The following is a 22,363-nucleotide window of genomic DNA, read 5'->3' as shown; positions in this document are numbered from 1 at the left end:
TTAAAGTGTCTAAGAAGGATCGGGGATAATTCCTGTATAAATGTTTTATAGAAATGAGCTGGAAAGTCATCTGGGCCTGGGGGTTTTAAAGGATTTTTTATAACCTGTTTGACTTCGCCCAGAGTGAAGGGAGTAGTGAGGGAGTCGCATTGTTCTTCTGAAAGAGCTGGGAGTTTAAGGGATTTTTAAAATGCATGGATATTTGGTGGGGGGGGGGGGGGTTAGGATTTAATTTTTCTGTCTGTTCTATGTTGTAAAGACCTGAGTAGTTTGCAACGCATTGCCCTATTTGTGAACAAAGTTTAAGGAGTTGGTTTTTGTTTCAAATTGATGGATACATGTAGTACCTGTCCAGTGTTTTAATTTATTTGCCAGGAGAGTGTCAGCTTTACTGCTTTTATGATAGAACAGCTGTTTTATTTTTAGTAAATTTGTGTACGTTGTAATTCAAGTTGGCAAATGTGATTGGTAATTTTTTTGATTTGTTCTGTGAGTTGAAGTGAGGGGGCTGCCCGGTTTAAAGTTTCTAAAGTTCGTATTTGAAGGTGGGACTGAGATAGGGAAAGACCCGCCTGTTTTTTAAGGTGGGCTTGTCTCCTGATAAGGTTGTCTCTAAAAGTAGAACACGTGAGAAAAAGCGGGTCATGGGTAGAAATAAGGAAAACATCTTTATTATTTGTCGAGCATAGAACATAAAACAGAATAAAAAAATTCTACATGTAGAGTTGCAGTCAGACGGGTTTCGGCTCTCGCCTTCATCTGTGACCTAAGTGCATCATATAGTTAGACATGTATATACCCTAAGGGTATAGCTGATTGGATAATCCGTTAATAAATGATCATTAACAACAGACTAAGGGACCTCCCCCTAAAGATTAACCCTTAATGAACCTTAAATAGGTAGACAGAGGTACTAGTTCAAAATCCCATATTAACATAAGCTGGTATACATGAACATTATAAGTACATAAAAGGTGCAAATATGTACATATATACTGATTAAACAAAAACATAGCACAAAAATTATCATATAAACCCTTAATAAAGCAAACTTTGGGAAAAAGAAGCTTTCGCTAACCAAGTCATTGTTGTTAGTCTGTATGAAAAGGATAATCCGTTAATTAAATGATATTTTAACAACAGACTAAGGGACCTCCCCCTAAAGATTAACCCTTAATGAACCTTAAATAGGTAGACAGAGGTACTAGTTCAAAATCCCATATAAACATAAGCTTGTATAAATGAACATTATAAGTACATAAAAGGTGTAAATATGTACATATATACTGATTAAACAAAAACATAGCACAAAAATTATCATATAATCCCTTAATAAAGCAAACTTTGGGAAAAAAGTAGCTTTCGCTAACCAAGTCATTGTCGTTAGTCTGTATGAAAAGGTTAATTTCCGTACGAATTTCTTCACGAAAAGGAATGTCCAAGAGTATGTGTTGGGGCAGACAACAGGAGGTTTTGGTGCGGAGATTATCTGGGGAGAGAAGGTTAGCCGTTACCACATCGTGGTCTGACCATGGGCATATTGAGATACTAGTATGTTTAATAAGGTCAAAGGTTTCCGCAGAGCAGAAAATGTAATCAAGCCGGGAATATGTACGATGGGGGTGGGAGAAGTGAGTGTAATCCCTATCTCTCGGATGGAAGGACCACCAAATGTCATAGTAACCTGAACGGGACATAATATTTTTGAATCTGTGTGATAGATGCTCAGCATGAGGGTTGGTCTTAGTGGGGTTTTTGGTTTTCCTATCCAATTTAGGATCCTAGGTCATATTAAAATCTCCTGCAGGAATAACTCTGCCTAGTTTGACTCAATCTATTGAGTGAAGGATTTTAAGTAAAAAGTTGGGTTGACAGGTATTAGGTAGGTAAACTGATACTAAGGTGTAGGTCACATGGTTTAGCTTACAAACCACAATTAGATATCTGGCTTGGGGGTCTTTGATAACCTGTATATCTTCATAGGCTATTCTTTTATGAACTAGCAATGCTGTACCTCTGACTTTCTTGGTCAGTGGTGCATATTCCAGAACCATGTAGTCTTTGGAAAAAAGACAAGGAGGGTTATCGGTCACCCTGTGTGTTTCTTGTAGGAATGCCACATCGGGGTTATGGAATTTAAGGCATCTCAACATTAAGTTGCCTTTATGTGGTGAATTTAAACCTCTGGTATTATGTGTGTTAAAAGTTTAAGAGTGGCCATGATCGACTAAGGGCCGCAAATCTGGAATGTTAGGCGTTAGTTTAGAGTTTTCCTTAGGTGGGGAGGGGAGGGAGAAGGAATAGGGAAGTGGGTATTGGTTAGGACAAAGTATATAGGTAAGGTATATGTATTAATTACGGTGGAAATAGTCCACCACAGTAGAACCCTGGTGTGGGCTTCTAGTGGGGGTGGACAGTTATTGCAACAATAAGAGCTAACATTCAGCTAGATTACAAGTTGTGCGTTCGTCTTAATGCTGAAAATATGGTAATTTCAGCGTTAAACAGCACTGCAGCCATTACAAGTCTTGTCGGTATAGGTGTACCGCAAGCCTTTTAGCCTGTAACGCAACGTCAGTACCGCACTCTTAAAAATTATGTTTTTTCATGGAATTTCCATAGCGCTGCCATTACGAGTTTTGCGCTGAGGCTAAAAAAAACAGCGTTACAGCCTAAAACAACAAGATCTGTACCGCCATCTAAAAGCAGTAGTTATGAGTTTTATGCTACAAATCTGTAACATAAAACTCATAACTAAACTGCTACAAAGTACACTAAACACCCATAAACTACCTATTAACCCCTAAACCGAGGCCCCTAATCTGCCACTCCCGACATCGCCACCACAAAAATAATGTATTAACCCCTATTCTGCCACTCCCCGACATTGTCAGCACTATAATAAACTTATTAACCCCTACACCGCCGCCCTCCCACATCGCAAAAACTATTTAAATATTATTAACCCCTAATCTGCCATCCGCCTACATCGCCCCCACTATACTAAAGTTATTAAGCCCTACACCGCTGCCACTATAATAAACCTATTAACCCCTAAACCGCAAGCCTCTGACGAAGTAGGGAGATCCCCTACAAAACGCGTAAGGCCACGCCCACCGCATCACGTCACCACGTCAGCTGTTCCAGCAACCGCAAGCAAGCCGGCTTTATACTTGCGCTTCAGCTGTTTTAAGGACTGAGCGTGGTGGTAGCTATACGCATATCTTTACCTAATCATTAACTGTTTGCTATATATGGAACATTTTAATCCTTCTGGGGATAATATTGGGACCTGAGGAGTCTCTGGGAACTGTAACTGGAGACCACTAGTGAGGAATTAACATCTAAACCTCCAGACCGAGTGAGCTGTATTTAAGACACTGCAGCAGACTTGCCTTGAGAGACCCACAAGCTGTTCTCCCAGTGCTTTTACCTACCTCACATGTTTGAGGTTTGATTGTGTGAGTTTGAAATTGTATTTTTAAGAAAATTTTGTCTGTAACAAACATATTACACTTAGAGGGGATGCGCCCTGCCTTTGTTCTTATCTTTATTCTGTAGTTTATCCGGTTCCAGAACCGTGTATCTGTGGTGGCAGCAACCCTTTCTCTGTGAAAAGAATCTTTGGAATCTCTCTCTGGATGTAAATTACACATCATATATCCTTTTAATGTGGGGCGCTTTTTAGTGTGTTGTAATATTAATATAATTATTAAACTAAAATTAAACTAACTACCAATTAAATTAAACTAAACTACACATTAAAAAAATCCTAACACTACTCTAAAAATGACAAAGTATCTAATTACAAAAAATAAAAAAGACTAAATTACAAAAAATAACAAACACTAAAGTACGAAAAACAACAAACGAAATTATCAAAAATGAAAAAGAATTACACCTAATCTAATAGCCCTATCAAAATAAAAAAGCTCACCCAAAAAAAAAACCTAGCCTACAATAAACTACCAATGGCCCTTCAAAGGTCCTTTTGTAGGGTATTGACCTACGTTAAACAGCTCTTTTACCTGTAAAAAAAAAATACAAAGACCCCCCCAACAGTAAAATCCACCACCCAACCAACCCCCTAAAATAAAAAACCTAACTCTAAAAAACCTAAGCAACCCATTGCCCTGAAAAAGGCATTTGAATGGGCATTGGCCTTAAAAGGGCATTTAGCTCTTTTACATGCCCAAACCCTAAACTAAAAAAAAAATACAGAAAAAACCTATCACTAACCCCCGACGATCCACTTACAGTTTTTGAAGTCATGCTTGAACGATCTTCATCCAGGCGGCGAGAAGTCTTCATCCAGACGGCTTCTTCAATCTTTATCCCGGCGACGAAGTGACCTGCAAAATCTTGAATATCTGAAGTCACTTCAGATATTCCAGCTTGTGCCCCTGAACGTAACAGACTAGATGTTGTGCCAGATACCCTTGATTAACTGTAAAGCTAGGTGCAGTGAGAGATCTGTTATGTCAAGTTGTATAAGTCTGCAGTCTGGGACCGACAGAATAAATTCACGTATACATTTAATACAGTATGTGGACCCCTGAATAAGTAATACACGAAAATCTATGTTTTTTTTATATATCTTCTTACAATAGTTTTACAAGGATATGCAACTCCTCCTTTCTTTAACATATGGATGAAAGCAGGAGCTGCGGGCTGAGGATCAGCGTTATGTTTACCATACCGCAATGGTAAGTATTTTTAAAAAAATAAGCGTCTTTATAAACTTTAATAAATTAAAGTGGCCCTTTTTTTAAGACTATTTTTTGATCCTAGGCTTTAATTCGCTAAATTTTAAATGTTTTACATTTAACATACATACTTTATTGTTTCTTAAACCTTTACACTGCTTATTTTAAATGCAGAGTTACATATCCATGTAAAACTATTGTAAGAAGATATATAAAAAAAAACAGATTTTTGTGTATTACTTTTTCAGGGATCCACATACTGTATTAAATGTTTACGTGAATTTATTCCGTCCTGTCCCAGACTACAGACTTATAAAACTTGACATAATAGATCTCTCACTGCACCTAGCTATACAGTTAATCAAGAGCACAACATCTAGTCTGTTATGTTCGGGGGCACAAGCCGGAATATCTGAAGTGACTTTCCTGAAAAATCTTGGTCTTCCAAAGGAACCCACAAGAACAATGTTGCCTCTAATTATCTTGTAGGGAATTGTGCTTCCCGAGATAATGGGATAGGAGTTAGGATACAGATGGGGTTGCAGAAAGGGTTATTTGATCATTACAGATGTTCATAGGATTAACCCCTTGGATACCAGAGATGGATGCAACAAGATAACATCACCAATGTCTAATGTGACTATGACACTGATATCCAACATAACATTAGAGAGTTAACTGTTTGGCAGTCATGATATTGTAATCAGGGTAACACTTTCTGCATAAACAAGACATGAGATAGTGGCAAGCAGTGCAGGTTAGTATCTACAATTTCTTTAAATTGCTAATTATTTTTTTAAAGACTTTTAAATGTAAAGACTTGCAAGATGCAATAAATACATGTTTACAATTTATGAGTCAAATGGACATAAGTACTAAAGTTACCCATTTTGTTATTGGGCAAAACAACCCACATTTTCTATTATAGTTTGGTGTGCATGTGGTTTGGGGGTAATAAGTTTGAGGAACGAGGGAGGGGTACATGGAGGGGAAGAAGGGATTAAAGGGTAGGGAATATTCTATATATACCAATCTTATGTTGTAGAGCATATCCTAGGTCAGTAATAACATTTATATTCTAATATGAAAAGGTTTCTTGGAGTGACTACCTTGCTTTAATACAGAGTCCATAACACTCATAGCAAGGCAGAATACTATAATATATCTATATGCTCCCATAGAAATATTATGTCAAGGATAAAATAACGTTTCCCTATGAAACAATAGTGCATTTTCTCAAGCATGAGAATATGATCCACTTCTGAAACCCATTGAGACAAAGTGGGGATCTGCTGTGTCTCCCAAAGTCTGGGAATTAATTTCTTAGCACATGTCAGCATTATGTGGAATAGTTTCTTACGATAGACGCATCTTAGGTGTGTGGTGTGGTTAAGGAGGATAATATTCGGGTTAAGAGAGATGTTAGTGTCTAAAGTTTGGTTTATGTAGCGTTCTAATTGTATCCAAAAGTTAGTAATGTTGGGGCAGGACCACCAAATATGTGTTATAGTTCCCACTCCAGCACATCTTATCCAACAGCTAGAGGAAGTATTGGGGTAGATGGTTCAGAGGCGTTGAGGTGTGAGATACCATTGGGCCAATATTTTATAGTTAAGCTCAGTTAAAGTTAGTGAAATGGAAGAAGAATTAGTCATTTTAATTTAAAGCAACGTTTCCATTCATCACCATTTATAATGGAATGCAACTCTTAATTCCATTTCTCTAAATATGTGGGGGTTTTCTCAGGAAATGAGCTTCTATACATTTTATATATTATTATTTATTTATAAAGCGCCAACAGATTCCGCAGCACTGTCTATGGGTACAAAGATAAAAGTACAGTACAATACAATATAAAAGACACCAAACAAATACAGGGGGCTATACCGGTATATTAGAAAGGTGTGCTTTTTTATAGTAGGATTTTTTCAAAAGGCGTAAGGGGTCTCAGGATATCTTGTTTATATGGACTGGTGTTTATTGCATGTCTAATTTGTAAATAAGAGTACCAGTTTTGAAATTGGGTCCCTATTTCTTCACTTAGTAAAATGCGATCTTTATTGTTAGCAGTATCTGTTATTAAGTAGATAGGGAGGTTTTGGTATTGCTCAGTTGGATTTGTATGTGTGAAGGGACTATGTTGTAGAAAGAGTCAGTTATTTAACAACAGGAATAAGGGAGATACTGGGGTGGATATTCCTTGTGTGTGTGTGTGATAACATGGTCCCAAACCATTAAGGTGGCTTTGATATATCTGTTATTCGAGAGATTATCTGGTCTACTCAATTTAGAAAGCCAATTTATGTCTCATGTATTGAGTATTATATAAAAATGCCTCAATCTGAATCCATAGGTTAGAAGGGCATGCATGATTCCATGATATTATTCTAGTTAAAGGGACATGCCACACACATTTTTTCTTTTATGATTTAGAAAGAGAATGCAATTTTAAACAACTTTCTAATTTACTTATATTATCTAATTTGTTTTATTCTCTTGATATTCTTTGCTGAAAAGCATATCTAGATATGCTCACTAGCTGCTGATTGGTTGCTGCACATAGAAGCATTGTGTGATTGGCTCACCATGTGCATTGCTTTTTCTTCAACTAAGGATATTTAAAAAATGAAGCAAAATAAATAATGGAAGTAAATTGTAATGTTGTTTAAATTTCTATTCTCTATCTGAATCATGAAAGAAAGATTTTGGGTTTAGTGGCCCTTTAAGTGTGATGCTCTGTAGTAGTTTGTTAGATTAGGTACATTAAGACCCCCATCTTCTTTGCTAAGGTATATTGTGTATTTGGCAATTCTGGGTTTTTTAAGACCAAATGAAGGTATTTAACAATTTTTGTTTAGTGTTGAGATAGTGTTTAGGTAAAGTTATTGGTAAGGTTTGGATAATATATAGATATTTGGGAACAATAATCATTTTAACTCTGTTAATTTGCCGCATCCATGATAAGTGGCCTTGTTTATGCCATGTTTCTAATAGTTTCTGTGTGTTAGTTTGGAGTGCTATTTAATTGTCATTAAATATTTCTTGTGCATTTTTTGGGATTATCAGGCCCAGGTACTTGAGTTTGTTAGTAATAGTATAGTTAGTATTGCGAGTCACAAATTCTAAATCATATGGAGTCAGGTTAATTGACATGAGTCCAGATTTTCCCATGTTTATAGTAAAGTTGTTTATAATTCTCAACAATATATATTAGTGCAGGTAAAGAGGTAGTCGGGGATTGTAGTGTGAGAATTATATCATCTGCGAACAGAAGGCACTTTTGGGTAATATTACCATATTGTATACCTTGAATAGCTGGGTTTTTCCTGATTTGTATGGCTAAGATTTTGACTGTGAGAGCAAACAGTAAGAGGGATAGAGGGCATCCTTGACGTGTGCCATTTAAAATGGGGAACGATTGTGATATATTACTGTTGACTTTAAGTTTAGAGTGTGGGAAGTGATATAACGCTTGGATTCTGGTGATTAAAGTGCTTGAAAAAACAAATTTTGACAGGGTCCTCCACATAAAGTGTCAATCTACCCTGTCGAAGGCCTTTTCCGCATCTATAGAAAGAAGAGTGAGGGGCTTATGTCTATCTAAAGCTACTTGCAGGGAAGAACTCTGATTGTATTATCTTTTGCCGCCGGGCCCTTTTACAAATCCTACCTGGTCTGGGTGAATTATCTTTGGTAAAACTGAGTTTAGCCAGGTTGCAAGTATTTTAGCATATATTTTTATGTACACATTTATAAGGGATATAGGGCTATCATTTTCTACTCGGTCCTTGGGTTTGTCTGGTTTTGTTATGACCATAATTAAGGCTTCTAGTAGTGATTGAGAGAAGGTATTACCTTGATCAACAGAGGTGAAGAGATTATGTAGATGTGGGTTAAATTGGCTTTGGAGTAATTGATAACATTTTGCTGTGAGCCCATCTGGGCCAGGAGATTGACTCGCTGGAAGCATTTGTATTGTGGATTTGATTTCTTGTAGTGTGATTGGTGAGTCTATTATTTGTTTGTCTACGTCTGGTATAGAAGGGATATCTAGGGTTTCCAAATAAGTATCTATAGCGTTTATTTTATCCTGGGTCACATTGGGGTTGAGATTGTACAATTTAGAGTAGAAACACACAAAATTATTTATATCCTCATTTTTTTGAGGAATTTGCCTGAGGCATGTGTGGGAGACCTGATAAAAGTACTATAATTTTGTTTTTTTGAAAGATCTGGCTAATAGACGGCCTGCTTTATTGCTTTCTATGAAGAATTTAGATTTGGTAGTAAGGGCTCTCATATGTGCATTTTGTACTAGGAATTTATTGAAATTTTCTTTACCTATTGTCAAATTAGCGAGTTTCTGGGTAGATTTTGGGTCTAGCTTATGTAGTCCTTCCTGTGTGTTGAGGACTTGTGATTAAGAGGTGAACTGCATCGATCTAAACTTTCGTTGCTTGGCATTATGTTTAATCAGTATGCCTCGCATATAGCATTTATATGCTTCCCAATTATTTGTAATTGTTGTGTCTGTGGGTCTATTAATGAGGAAGTATTTTTAAGCATGTTTTATTATGTTGTCTACTGTGTCTTGATTCGTGAGAATAGAGTCGTTAAGTCTCCAATTAAGTTTATTTTGTGGTTTAGTTGACCATTTAAAAGTAGTGATGACCATACTATGATCCGACCAGGATGTATGGGATATTTTGGAGTGAATGAGGTTTGTCAGGAATGTTTGGTTACAGCAGATATAGTCCAGTCTGGAGTAGGAATGTTGCAGATGAGAAAAAAAAGGTATAATCTCTTTGTGTTGTGTGTACTGTCCTCCAAGTATCAAATAGAGTAAGTGTCTGTAGGGCTGCGCTATTATTTTTCAATTGACTGTTGCGAAGATATGATTTTCCAGTAGAAGTATCTAATGCTGGGTTCATAGGAAAATTAAAGTCTCCCCCTAGTATAACTGGACCTTTAGAGATATCTATTAAAACATTTGTTTGGGGCATAAATGTTTGCTAGTGTAATTGGGCTGCCATAGCAAAGCACTACCTGTTTCTGTAATAGTTCAAAGGGGGTGCGTCGTTTAAATTAAATACAAACTCCATTTTTCCTGTGTGAGCCTGAGCTAAAAAAATGCTGGTAGTAGTATCTAGTTGAAAGTTCAGGTTCATTACATTTTTTTAAAGTGGGTCTCTTGAGTCATAACAATGTCAACCCCTTTTTTATAAAAATCATAAAAAGCTATGGATCTTTTTCTACAGATAGAAATCCTTTTACATTTTGACTTGCTATAGTAATTTGGCCTTCTTTAGTATATGTAGTCATTATTACTGCCAGCAAATGTAGATTAATAGACAATTGAGAAGTTTAACAGAATACATAGGATATATATATATATATATAGTGGGGTATGAGGATAAAATGCACACAAAATAGCAATACAGGTATGTTTAAAGGGAGGGGTTTTACAGTGAATTGTTCAGAGAGTATGTTGGTATAAACCAATCAATCCCTGTTTGGTGATGTAGTTTAGGGAGCTGTGTGTCAGACTGGGTTTGAAAGTACCTTTATAAACAATGTATAACTTAACTTAACAGCAACTTAAATCTATAATAATAAAAAGAAACATTGAGAAAATGGAGCCTTAGTTATCCAACATTTAAGGTAATGGCATATGGTAGCACATATTAACAGTTGTCTTCTTTAAGAAGTTTGGCATAAAACATGCTAGATAATACTAACCAGAAAATACCATCCAAATTTACATTTCAAAGCCTTGTGACGCAGTAGCCACTTAGGTTCAGATGTAAACATATTTAAAGATAACTTCCCCGAAGCCAGTGAGTTATAGGTCATATCCTTGTTGTTAAACTGAAGCAACTAAGAAATAATGAGAAGTTTAGGTCTTATATGTTAGTCTGGCCCACGGGAACATAACAGAAATATACAAACTTACAGTAATATATTAAAGTGATGGTAAACTCTCCCCTTTTTAAAATCAGATCTGGAATGTAAGCGCTATTTTAGATGGGGTTTTATTCATCATGTGCAATGAAGATGCGCTATAACTTAGTTTTTAATATAGATATGAAATTCAAATACCCCACGTTACACCACCCACTTCAAAAGTCAATTTTCCTGTCAGCTAAATGATTGAATTACTCTCCAATCAATGCTCTAGCTACAACAAAAGTGCCATATGGGGAGAGCGCTGATTGGACAACAATTCAATCTGTTAGCTCACAGAAAAGTTTACTTTTGAAGTGGGCGGAGGAGCATGCAGTATTTGAATTTCATATTTATATTAATAACTAAGTTATACTGCATCTTCATTACAGCTAATGAATTAAACTTCATCTAAAATAGCGCTTACATTCCAGATCTGATTTTATAAAGGGGAGAGTTTACCATCACTTTAAACAGACACCTAATTATTTTATAGGCATAATGGTGCAATTATCTATATCTAACCTACCACATTAACAATGGATTGTTTGAGATGTTTAAGGAATGAAAAGTCACAAATACTCAGCTTAGCATCATGGTGGTTCTTTATCATGGTCGGCGAAATTGGCTTGCCGTCTTTTATTTTGTTTAGTGGACATCTCAGTCCAAGGACGTCTTTGTGGTTTAGGAATGTCTTTCGTGATGCTTGTTTGTGGAATGTCGAGTTTTCTTTGCTTTCTGGTGGTGGGATGTTCATCATTTTACAGAAGCTTTCAACATCAGACAATGAATTACATTCCGTTGTCCTTCCATTTTTTACAGCAATCTCAGATGTCGGGAAACCTCATCTGTAGGGGATTTTTAATGTGCGTAAGTGGGTAGTTAGGGTAGAGGAATCTCTGCATTTTTGAAGAGTCCTTGTTGATCGATCTTGTAACACCTGTAAGCGGTGGCCCTGGAACATTATAGCTTGTTGTTTCCTAGCATAATTATAAATCCGTTCCCTGTGTTGGAAGTTTTGGAAGTGAACAATAATATCCCTGGGTGGTAAGTCTTCTGCCAGTTTAGGGCGTAGAGAGCAATGAGCTCTATCAAGGATTATTTCAGGAATGTCTTCTGCATTATCTTTGGTTAATGCAACAAAAAAGGCTTGCAGATAACTTTGAATTTCGTTATTTAGTACCGATTCGGGAATCCCCCTAAAACTAAGATTACTCCTTCATGACCGGTTTTCTAAATCATTCTGTTTGTCCTCTAATTCAGTAATATGCTGATGTTGTTTAGAAACTTAGGAAGAGAGGACTGCTACATTTTGAGATATGGCATATTCATGTTCCTCTAGTGAGTCCACTCTATGTCCTAGTTCGTTAATGTCCTTCTTTAAATTTGCGCATTCATCCTTTATGCAGGACTTGACCTGGTCAATAAGAGCTTCCATTGCTTTATATGTGATAGGACTGTCGTTTCTACTTTCAGGAGTGACTGGGGATGAGCATCTAGAAGTTTCCTCCATATCACATGAATTCTCTTCAAAGGATGTCTGTGTTAATTCTGTGCTTTTCTTACTTTTATTTTTGTCTGCATGTTTGAAAAAAGTATTTACTGTATTTTGGACAGTTTGAGGCTGCTTCTGTAGTTTTTCACTTTTTGCAGATTTTCTTTGAGACATTTTGCAGAATTGATGGTATACTCGCAACTGTGGTATATGATTGTTACCTATTATACGGTGTCTTGCAAGACATTGCCAGTACAAAACGTCCAGTTAAATGAGGAAATGTATGTGCTGTTTGTATCTTGCTGTTTTTGGTTATAGTCTTCAATTACAAGCCAGTCCCCAGGGAGTTTATCCTCAAAGGATAATCACAGTAAAGGGGATGCTGGGTATGACCCGCTGTCACCAAGGGCAGTTGGAAAGGGGGGGGGGAGCGTGTCACTTTCTGCTGGAGTAATGTGTCCTTAAGGTTTTGTAAACCTGCGTATAGATATATTGCTAGGGATATTTGTGGTCAGGCTAAGTACTTAAACAGTTTGTTAATAAGTTGTAAGTTATATCATATATTAATAATGCAAAAAGGTGCTTCTGAATGTAGGATGAAGCTAAAAGGTATCTTTATGTGATTCCGGACACCCCTCACCACCGTCAGTCAAGAATTATTAAAGTGTATATGCAAAGTTTTTCTTCTCCTCTACTTGTACTTCTATTCTGCGTGTCAAATATACATTCACTTTGGAGAATAAAGCTGCATAGTATAAAATGTGGAGGTAGTGGTGTCACAGAAAATGGCGGCTCGTGCCAAATGTAGTTTGATATTTTTGAAGGCTGTATGAGAACCTAGTATAGGAAGTTTTTAATCCTATTATTGAGGTCTGCGGCTGATCAGGAGTTATTTCAATCGACTATTTGCTTCCGATGTCCTTTTGTGACACCGGTGTTTGATTGTGGGTCTGCCTGTACTCCAGAGCGGATCCCCGACCCTCCGGAGTGTTGTGTGTGATCTGTGCAGACGGGTACGTGTCTTAACATTGATCTACAATCTATATGACTGAGCCTCAGATTTCTCCAATTGAATCCAGCAGTTGGGTAGAGTTGTTTCAATCTTCCGGGAGGACTAAGGCTGTGCAGGTTTCTGTGCCTCTAGATCGTCGTGTTGCTGTAGTCGAATGGTGCAACATAGTTTCAATAGAGGCCTCAAATCGTAATGTGGTGGTCGTCTATTCACAGATACACCTGAAGCTGTCAGAATATATTATCGGTATCTCGGCACAATTATTTAGTAGTCCCTTAGATATAATTAGTGTTTAAAGGCTGTTTTTAGAGCATTTTAAGGTATCATTCACCCAATCTGTCTGAGAAGCCTCAGTGTGTTGTGGCCATCTTGGTCGGCCGTTCGCTCTGCCCCCCCTAAAGTTACCCATTTTGTGGTGCACAAATCACATATACACCAAAATGCCCAGTGAAAACCTCTGAAAGGAATATTTTTATGGAAATGAAAATGACTTACTCATACAAAACATCAGCTTCATCTGGACTCTTATTTTCATATTCTAACAGCTCAAGGAAACTCTGCAAGTACCTTTAAAAACAAAAAAGCACAACAATCATTATTACAAATATATAAAATATGAAAATTGGTAAAAACTCTTTCGGCCAGATTACGAGTTTTGCGTTATGAGCTGTGCGGTGCTAACGTGCAGTTTTTTTCTCACCGCTCACTTACCTACAGCGCTGATATTACGGGTTTTTACAAACCTGGCATTAAAAGGCAAGAAGTGAGCGTAGAGCAAAATTGTGCTCCATACCGCACTCCAATACCAGCGCTGCTTAAGTCAGCAGTGAGCTGGTCGTACGTGCTCGTGCACGATTTTCCCATAGACATCAATGGGGAGAGAGGCTAAAAAAAAATCCTAACACCTGCAATAAAGCAGTGTAAAGCTCCGTAACGCAGCCCCATTGATTCCTATGGGTAAACTAAAGTTATGTTTACACCTAACAACCTAACATGAACCCCGAGTCTAAACACCCCTAATCTTACACTTATTAACCCCTAATCTGCCACCCTTGACATCGCCGACACCTGCATTATACTTATTAACCCCTAATCTGCCGCTCCGGACATCACCGGACATCACCGCCACCTACATTATATTTATTAACCCCTATTCTGCGGCACCCAACATCGCCGACACCTACATTATATTTATTAATCCCTAATCTGCCGCCCCCAATGTCGCTGCAACCTACCTACACTTATTAACCCCTAATCTGCCGCCCCCAACGTCGCCGCCACTATTCTAAATTTATTAACCCCTAAACCTAAGTCTAACCCTAACCCTAATACCCCCTAACTTAATATAATTTAAATAAATATAAATAAAATCTACAATTATTACCTAAATAATACCTATTTAAAACTAAATACTTACCTATAAAATAAACCCTAAACTAGCTACAATATAACTAATAGTTACATTGTATCTAGCTTAGGGTTTATTTTTATTTTACAGGCAAGTTTGTATTTATTTTAACTAGGTAGAATAGTTATTAAATAGTTATTAACTATTTAATAACTACCTAGCTAAAATAAATACAAATTGACCTGTAAAATAAAACCTTAACTATGTTACAATAACACCTAACACTACACTACAATTAAATCAATTCCCTAAATTAAATACAATTAAATAAATTAAATTAGCTAAATCACAAAAAAACAAACACTAAATTACAGAAAATAAAAAACAAATTACAAGATATTTAAACTAATTACACCTAATCTAATAGCCCTATCAAAATAAAAAAGCCCCCCCAAAATAAAAAAAAAAACCCTAGCCTAAACTGAACTATCAATAGCCCTTAAAAGGGCCTTTTGCAGGGCATTGCCCCAAAGAAATTAGCTCTTTTACCTTTAAAAAAAATATAAACACCCCCCCAACAGTCAAACCCACCACCCACACAACCAACCCCCCAAATAAAAGCCTAACTAAAAAAACTTAAGCTCCCAATTTGCTCTGAAATGGCATTTGGATGGGCATTGCCCTTAAAAGGGCATTGAGCTCTATTGCTGCCCAAAGCCCTAACCTAAAAATAAAACCCACCCAATACACCCTTAAAAAAGCCTAACACTAACCCCCGAAGATTCACTTACCGGGAGAAGTCTTAATCCAAGCGGCAAGATATCCTCAACGAAGCCGGCAGAAGTGGTCCTCCAGACAGGCAGAAGTGGTCCTCCAGATGGGCAGAAGTCTTCATCCAGATGGCATCTTCTATCTTCTTCCTTCCAGCACAGAGCGGGTCTATCTTCAAGACATCCGACGCAGAGTATCCTCTTCTTCCGACAGACTAACGACGAATGAAGGTTCCTTTAAATGATTTCATCCAAGATAGCGTCCCTTAGATTCCGATTGGCTGATAGAGTTCTATAAGCCAATCGGAATGAAGGTAGAAAAAATCCTATTGGCTGATTGGATCAGCCAATAGGATTGAAGTTCAATCCTATTGGCTGATCCAATCAGCCTATAGGATTGAGCTCGCATTCTATTGGCTGTTCCAATCAGCCAATGGAATGCGAGCTCAATCCTATTGGCTGATCCAATCAGCCTATAGGATTTTTTCTACCTTAATTCCGATTGGCTGATAGAATTCTATCAGCCAATCGGAATCTAAGGGACGCCATCTTGGATGACGTCTTTTAAAGGAACCTTCATTCGTCGTTAGTCTGTCGGAAGAAGAGGATGCTCCGCGTCAGATATCTTGAAAATGGACCCGCTCCGCGCCGGAAGGATGAAGATAGAAGATGCCGTCTGAAGATGAAGACTTCTGCCCATCTGGAGGACCACTTCTGCCTGTCTGGAGGACCACTTCTGCCGGCTTCCTTGAGGACATCTTGCCGCTTGGATGAAGACTTCTTCCGGTAAGTGAATCTTCGGGGGTTAGTGTTAGGATTGTTTTTAAGGGGGTATTGGGTGGGTTTTATTTTTAGGTTAGGGTTTGGGCAGCAATAGAGCTAAATGCCCTTTTAAGGGCAATGCCCATCCAAATGCCCTTTTCAGGGCAATGGGGAGCTTAGTTTTTTTAGTTAGGCTTTTATTTGGGGGGTTGGTTGTGTGGGTGGTGGGTTTTACTGTTGGGGGGTCGTTTGTATTTTTTTTTACAGGTAAAAGATCTGATTTCTTTAGGGCAATGCCCCGCAAAAGGCCCTTTTAAGGGCTATTGATAGTTTAGTTTAGGATAGGGTTTTTTTTATTTTGGGGGGCTTTTTTATTTTGATAAGGCTATTAGATTAGGTGTAATTAGTTTAAATATCTTGTAATTTGTTTTTTAATTTTCTGTAATTTAGTGTGGTTGTTTTTTTGTGAGTTAGCTAATTTAATTTAATTTATTTAATTGTATTTAATTTAGGGAATTGATTTAATTGTAGTGTAGTGTTAGGTGTTATTGTAACATAGGTTAGGTTTTATTTTACTGGTCAATTTGTATTTATTTTAGCTAGGTAGTTATTAAATAGTTAATAACTATTTAATTACTATTCTACCTAGTTAAAATAAATACAAACTTGCCTGTAAAATAAAAATAAACCCTAAGCTAGATACAATGTAACTATTAGTTATATTGTAGCTAGCTTAGGGTTTATTTTATAGGTATTTAGTTTTAAATAGTAATAATTTAGTTAATGATAGTAATATTTATTTAGATTTATTGTAATTATATTTAAGTTAGTGGGTGTTAGGGTAAGGGTTAGACTTAGGTTTAAAGGGTTAATAAATTTAGAATAGTGGCGGCGGCGTTGGGGACGGCAGATTAGGGGTTAATAATATTTCATTAGTGTTTGCGAGGTGGGAGTGCAGCAGTTTAGGGGGTTAATATGTTCATTCTAGTGGCGGCGATGTCCGGAGCGGCAGATTAGGGGTTCAAAAATGTATTATAGTGTTTGCGATGCAGGAGGGCCTCGGTTTAGGGGTTAATAGGTAGTTTATGGGTGTTAGTGTACTTTTTAGCACTTTAGTTATGAGTTTTATGCTACAGCTTTGTAGCGTAAAACTCATAACTACTGACTTTAAAATGCTTTAGGAATCTTGGAGGTAGAGGGTGTACCGCTCACTTTTTGGCCTCCCAGGACAAACTTGTAATACCGGCGCTATGGAAGTCCCATAGAAAAAAGGGTTTACGAACTTTACGTAAGTCGGTTTGTGGTAAGGCCAAAAAAGTGTGCGGTGCCCCTAAACCTGCAAGACTCGTAATACCAGCGGTAGTGAAAAAGCAGCGTTAGGACCTGTTAACGCTGCTTTTTCAGCTAACCGCAAAACTCGTAATCTAGCCATTTGGATGTTATTTAAAGGAACATAGAAATCAAACTTTCATGATTAAAAATAAGCATACAATTAAGCAAAAAACTTTCAAATGTACTTGTATCATCAAATGTACCTCTTTCTCTGGGTCAATGGCAAAGGATTATTTGATTCAAAACTGTCCCTTTTAATAACAAGCAACAATTAAGGGAAAGACAGAATCTTTAAACAAAATCCAATTGTATTTTTCACTTATTCTATTTTTTTACCAGGGAGAGGCTGGGAAATCAGACCGCCCTGGAAATTGTTGAAGACCAGCACCCAGCCTCCTCCCCTCGGCCCAGCATCCGCCCCTCCCCTTGGCCCAGCTCACACCACCCCCTGCCCTGCCCAGCCCAGCGTCACCCAGCCATTACCTTCAGGATTCCAAGAGTGGAGCAGCCTTAAAGGGACAGTCAACCCAAAAATATTTTTAGCTTATATCTATAAAGTTGCCATAGATCGTTTTTTTACAAATATAGCACAAATTTTACAGATATTCTGTTTGCAAGTAAAATCACTTACTTTTGCCGCCGCTGCTGTTTGAAAATGTCCGTCTGGCTCCGCCCCTTTTTCGTCATTTGTGACATTATGATCTTTTTCTGATCCCTGTAATTTTTCCAACTTACTCGTAACCGGCATTAGCGCATGTGCCTATTCTACTGTTGGGGAACTTTTTCACACCGGAACAAAAAGCAGTGGTCCTAGAGGTACAGTGTCACTGATTTTGTAAGCAGTGGTCCTTGACTTGTGCTGTCAGTACTGATGTGTTGGTTTTTTGGAGTGTGTTGTGTCAGGTAATTCTGGTCTAAGTCATTTTGCTTCTCTTGGCTTTTTCTTTTAGATGTCCAGTGTGTCATTCAGCAGCCGCATTCTTTTGTAACAATTTCAGATCATTATCTTTGACCCTAATACAGTGCTTTATCCACACTCCAGGGTTAAAGGTTGCCCCACGGGTAATTAGTTACCTTTAACTGCTTGACTACCAGCTTAGCAAGATACTGCTAGGCATAATGGATTATCACCCTGTGCTGACCAGACAGTGAGATTAATATGACGAGAGAGAGGAGCTGTTATGTTTTTTTCTGCTGTGCTAAGCAGAACACAAGATGGGATCCACCTGTTGATCAGCCCCTCTGTAACGGGAAGTATGTTATGTTCTGTGTTGTTTCCTGTGTTGAGAGTGCTGAACCTGACAGTTGAAATTTGCAAAAGCCAAGAGAAGCAAAATTATTTACACCAGAATTACCTGACACAACACACTCCAAAAAACCAACACATAACCCATCAGTACTGACAGCACAAGTCAAGGACCACTGCTTACAAAATCAGTGACACTGTACCTCTAGGACAACTGATTTTTGTTCCGGTGTGAAAAAGTTCCCCAACAGTAGAATAGGCGTATTGCGCATGCACTAATGCCAGTAACGAGTAAGTTAGAAAAATTACAGGGATCGGAAGAAGATCATGATGTCACGGATGATGAAAAAGGGGCAGAGCCAGACAGTCATTTTCAAACGGCAGCGACAGCAAAATAACTCCTAGATTTAGAGTTTTGTCGGTAACGACCCGCGTAGATAACGCTGGCTTTTTTCCCCCCGCACCTTTTAAATACCGCTGGTATTTAGAGTTCACAGAATGGCTGCGTTAGGCTCCAAAAAGGGAGCGTAGAGCATAATTTACCACCACTGCAACTCTCAATACCAGCGGTACTTACGGACGAGGCCAGCTTCAAAAACGTGCTCGTGCACGATTCCCCCATAGAAAACAATGGGGCATTTTGAGCTGAAAAAAAACCAAACACCTGCAAAAAAGCAGCATTCAGCTCCTAACGCAGCCCCATTGTTTCCTATGGGGAAACACTTCCTAAGTCTGCACCTAACACCCTAACATGTACCCCGAGTCTAAACACCCCTAACCTTACACTTATTAACCCCTAATCTGCCGCCCCCGCTATCGCTGACACCTGCATATTTTTTTTAACATCTAATCTGCCACTCCGTACACCGCCGCAACCTATGTCGACCGGACCTCACCGCTACTATAATAAATGTATTAACCCCTAATCCGCCTCACTCCCGCCTCAATAACCCTATAATAAATCTGCTGCCCCTAACACCGCCGACCCCTATATTATATTTTTTAACCCCTAATCTGCTGCCCCCAACGTCGCCTCCACCTACCTACAATTATTAACCCCTAATCTGCCGACCGGACCTCACCGCCACTATAATAAATGTATTAACCCTTAATCCGCCTCACTCCCGCCTCAATAACCCTATAATAAATAGTATTAACCCCTAATCTGCCCTCCCTAACATCGCCGACACCTAACTTCAAGTATTAACCACTAATCTGCAGACCGGACCTCACCGCTACTCTAATACATTAATTAACCCCTAAAGCTAAGTCTAACCTTAACCCTAACACCCCCCTAAGTTAAATATAATTTAAATCTAAGGAAATAAATTAACTCTTATTAAATAAATTATTCCTATTTAAAGCTAAATACTTACCTGTAAAATAAACCCTAATATAGCTACAATATAAATAATAATTATATTGTAGCTATCTTAGGATTTATTTTTATTTTACAGGCAACTTTGTATTTATTTTAACCAGGTACAATAGCTATTAAATAGTTCATAACTATTTAATAGCTACCTAGTTAAAATAATTACAAAATTACCTGTAAAATAAATCCTAACCTAAGTTACAATTAAACCTAACACTACACTATCAATAAATTAATTAAATAAAATACCTACAATTATCTACAATTAAACCTAACACTACACTATTATTAAATTAATTACATACAAATACCTACAAATAAATACAACTAAATAAACTAACTAAAGTACAAAAAATAAAAAAGAACTAAGTTACAAAAAATAAAAAAATATTTACAAACATTAGAAAAATATTACAACAATTTTAAACTAATTACACCTACTCTAAGCCCCCTAATAAAATAACAAAGACCCCCAAAATAAAAAAATGCCCTACCCTATTCTAAAATTAAAATAGAACCTTACCTTACCAGCCCTGAAAAGGGCCTTTTGCGGGGCATGCCCCAAAGAATTCAGCTCTTTTGCCTGTAAAAAAAAAAACATACAATACCCCCCCCAACATTACAACCCACCACCCACATACCCCTAATCTAACCCAAACCCCCCTTAAATAAACCTAACACTAAGCCCCTGAAGATCTCACTACCTTGTCTTCACCACACCGGGTTCACCGATCGGTCCAGAAGACGCTCCGAAGTCTTCATCCAAGCCCAAGCGGGGGGCTGAAGATGGCCATGATCTGGCTGAAGTCTTGATCCAAGCGGGAGCTGAAGAGGTCCATGATCCGACTGAAGTCTTCATCCAAGCGGGAGCTGAAGAGGTCCATGATCCGGCTGAAGTCTTCTATCAAGCGGCATCTTCAATCTTCTTTCTTCCGGATCCATGTTCATCCCGCCGACGCGGAACATCCATCTTCACCGACGACTTCCCGACGAATGACAGTTCCTTTAAGGGACGTCATCCAAGATGGCGTCCCTCGAATTCCGATTGGCTGATAGGATTCTATCAGCCAATCGGAATTAAGGTTGGAAAATTCTGATTGGCTGATGGAATCAGCCAATCAGATTCAAGTTCAATCCGATTGGCTGATCCAATCAGCCAATCAGATTGAGCTTGCATTCTATTGGCTGTTCCGATCAACCAATAGAATGCGAGCTCAATCTGATTGGCTGATTGGAACAGCCAATCGGATTGAACTTGAATCTGATTGGCTGATTCCATCAGCCAATCAGAATTTTCCTACCTTAATTCCGATTGGCTGATAGAATCCTATCAGCCAATCGAAATTCGAGGGATGCCATCTTGGATGACGTCCCTTAAAGGAGCCTTCATTCATCGGTAGTCCGTCGGACCAGCAGGATGTTCCGCGTCGGAGGTCTGCAAGATGGATCCTGAAGAAAGAAGATTGAAGACCCCGCTTGGAAGATGACATCGCCCGGATGGAAGACTTCTTCAGCGCCGCTTGGAGGATCACTTCATCAGATGGAAGACTTCTTCAGCGTCGCTTGGAGGATCACTTCATCGGATGGAAGATTTCTTCAGCGCCCCTTGGAGGATAACTTCTGCCGCTTCGGATCTCCTCTTCAGTTCCATTGGTGGCTCGGCTGAGTGAAGACGACTCAAGGTAGGATGATCTTCAGGGGGGTAGTGTTAGGTTTTTATAAGGGGGGTTTGGGTTAGATTAGGGGTATGTGGGTGGTGGGTTTTAATGTTGGGGGGGTTGTATTTTTCTTTTACAGGCAAAAGAGCAGTTTTCTTTGGGGTATGCCCCACAAAAGGCCCTTTTAAGGGCTGGTAAGGTAAAAGAGCTTTGAACTTTTTTTAATTTAGAATAGGGTAGGGCATTTTTTTATTTTGGGGGGCTTTGTTATTTTATTAGGGGGCTTAGAGTAGGTGTAATTAGTTTAAAATTGTTGTAATATTTTTCTAATGTTTGTAAAAAAAAAATTATTTTTTGTAACTTAGTTCTTTTTTTATTTTTTGTACTTTAGTTAGTTTATTTAATTGTATTTATTTGTAGGTATTGTATTTAATTAATTTATTGATAGTGTAGTGTTAGGTTTAATTGTAGATAATTGTAGGTATTTTATTTAATTAATTTATTGATAGTGTAGTGTTAGGTTTAATTGTAGATAATTGTAGGTATTTTATTTAATTAATTTATTGATAGTGTAGTGTTAGGTTTAATTGTAGATAATTGTAGGTATTTTATTTAATTAATTTATTGATAGTGTAGTGTTAGGTTTAATTGTAACTTAGGTTAGGATTTATTTTACAGGTAATTTTGTAATTATTTTAACTAGGTAGCTATTAAAT

General features: G+C 37.9%; 1 protein-coding gene across 1 annotated transcript in view; it reads right to left on the bottom strand.

Moving 5' to 3' along the window:
- Positions 1–22,363, bottom strand: part of PDK3 (pyruvate dehydrogenase kinase 3) — a 301,385-nt gene that overhangs the window by 114,667 nt on the left and 164,355 nt on the right. Inside the window, exon 3 of the mRNA XM_053706421.1 lies at positions 13,652–13,723. Coding sequence (XP_053562396.1) covers positions 13,652–13,723 — 72 coding nt within the window. The remainder of the gene's footprint in view (positions 1–13,651; positions 13,724–22,363) is intronic.

The sequence above is a fragment of the Bombina bombina genome, chromosome 3, assembly GCF_027579735.1.
Source record: "Bombina bombina isolate aBomBom1 chromosome 3, aBomBom1.pri, whole genome shotgun sequence".
NCBI lineage: Eukaryota > Metazoa > Chordata > Amphibia > Anura > Bombinatoridae > Bombina > Bombina bombina.
This window is presented reverse-complemented; position numbering and strand designations above follow the sequence as displayed.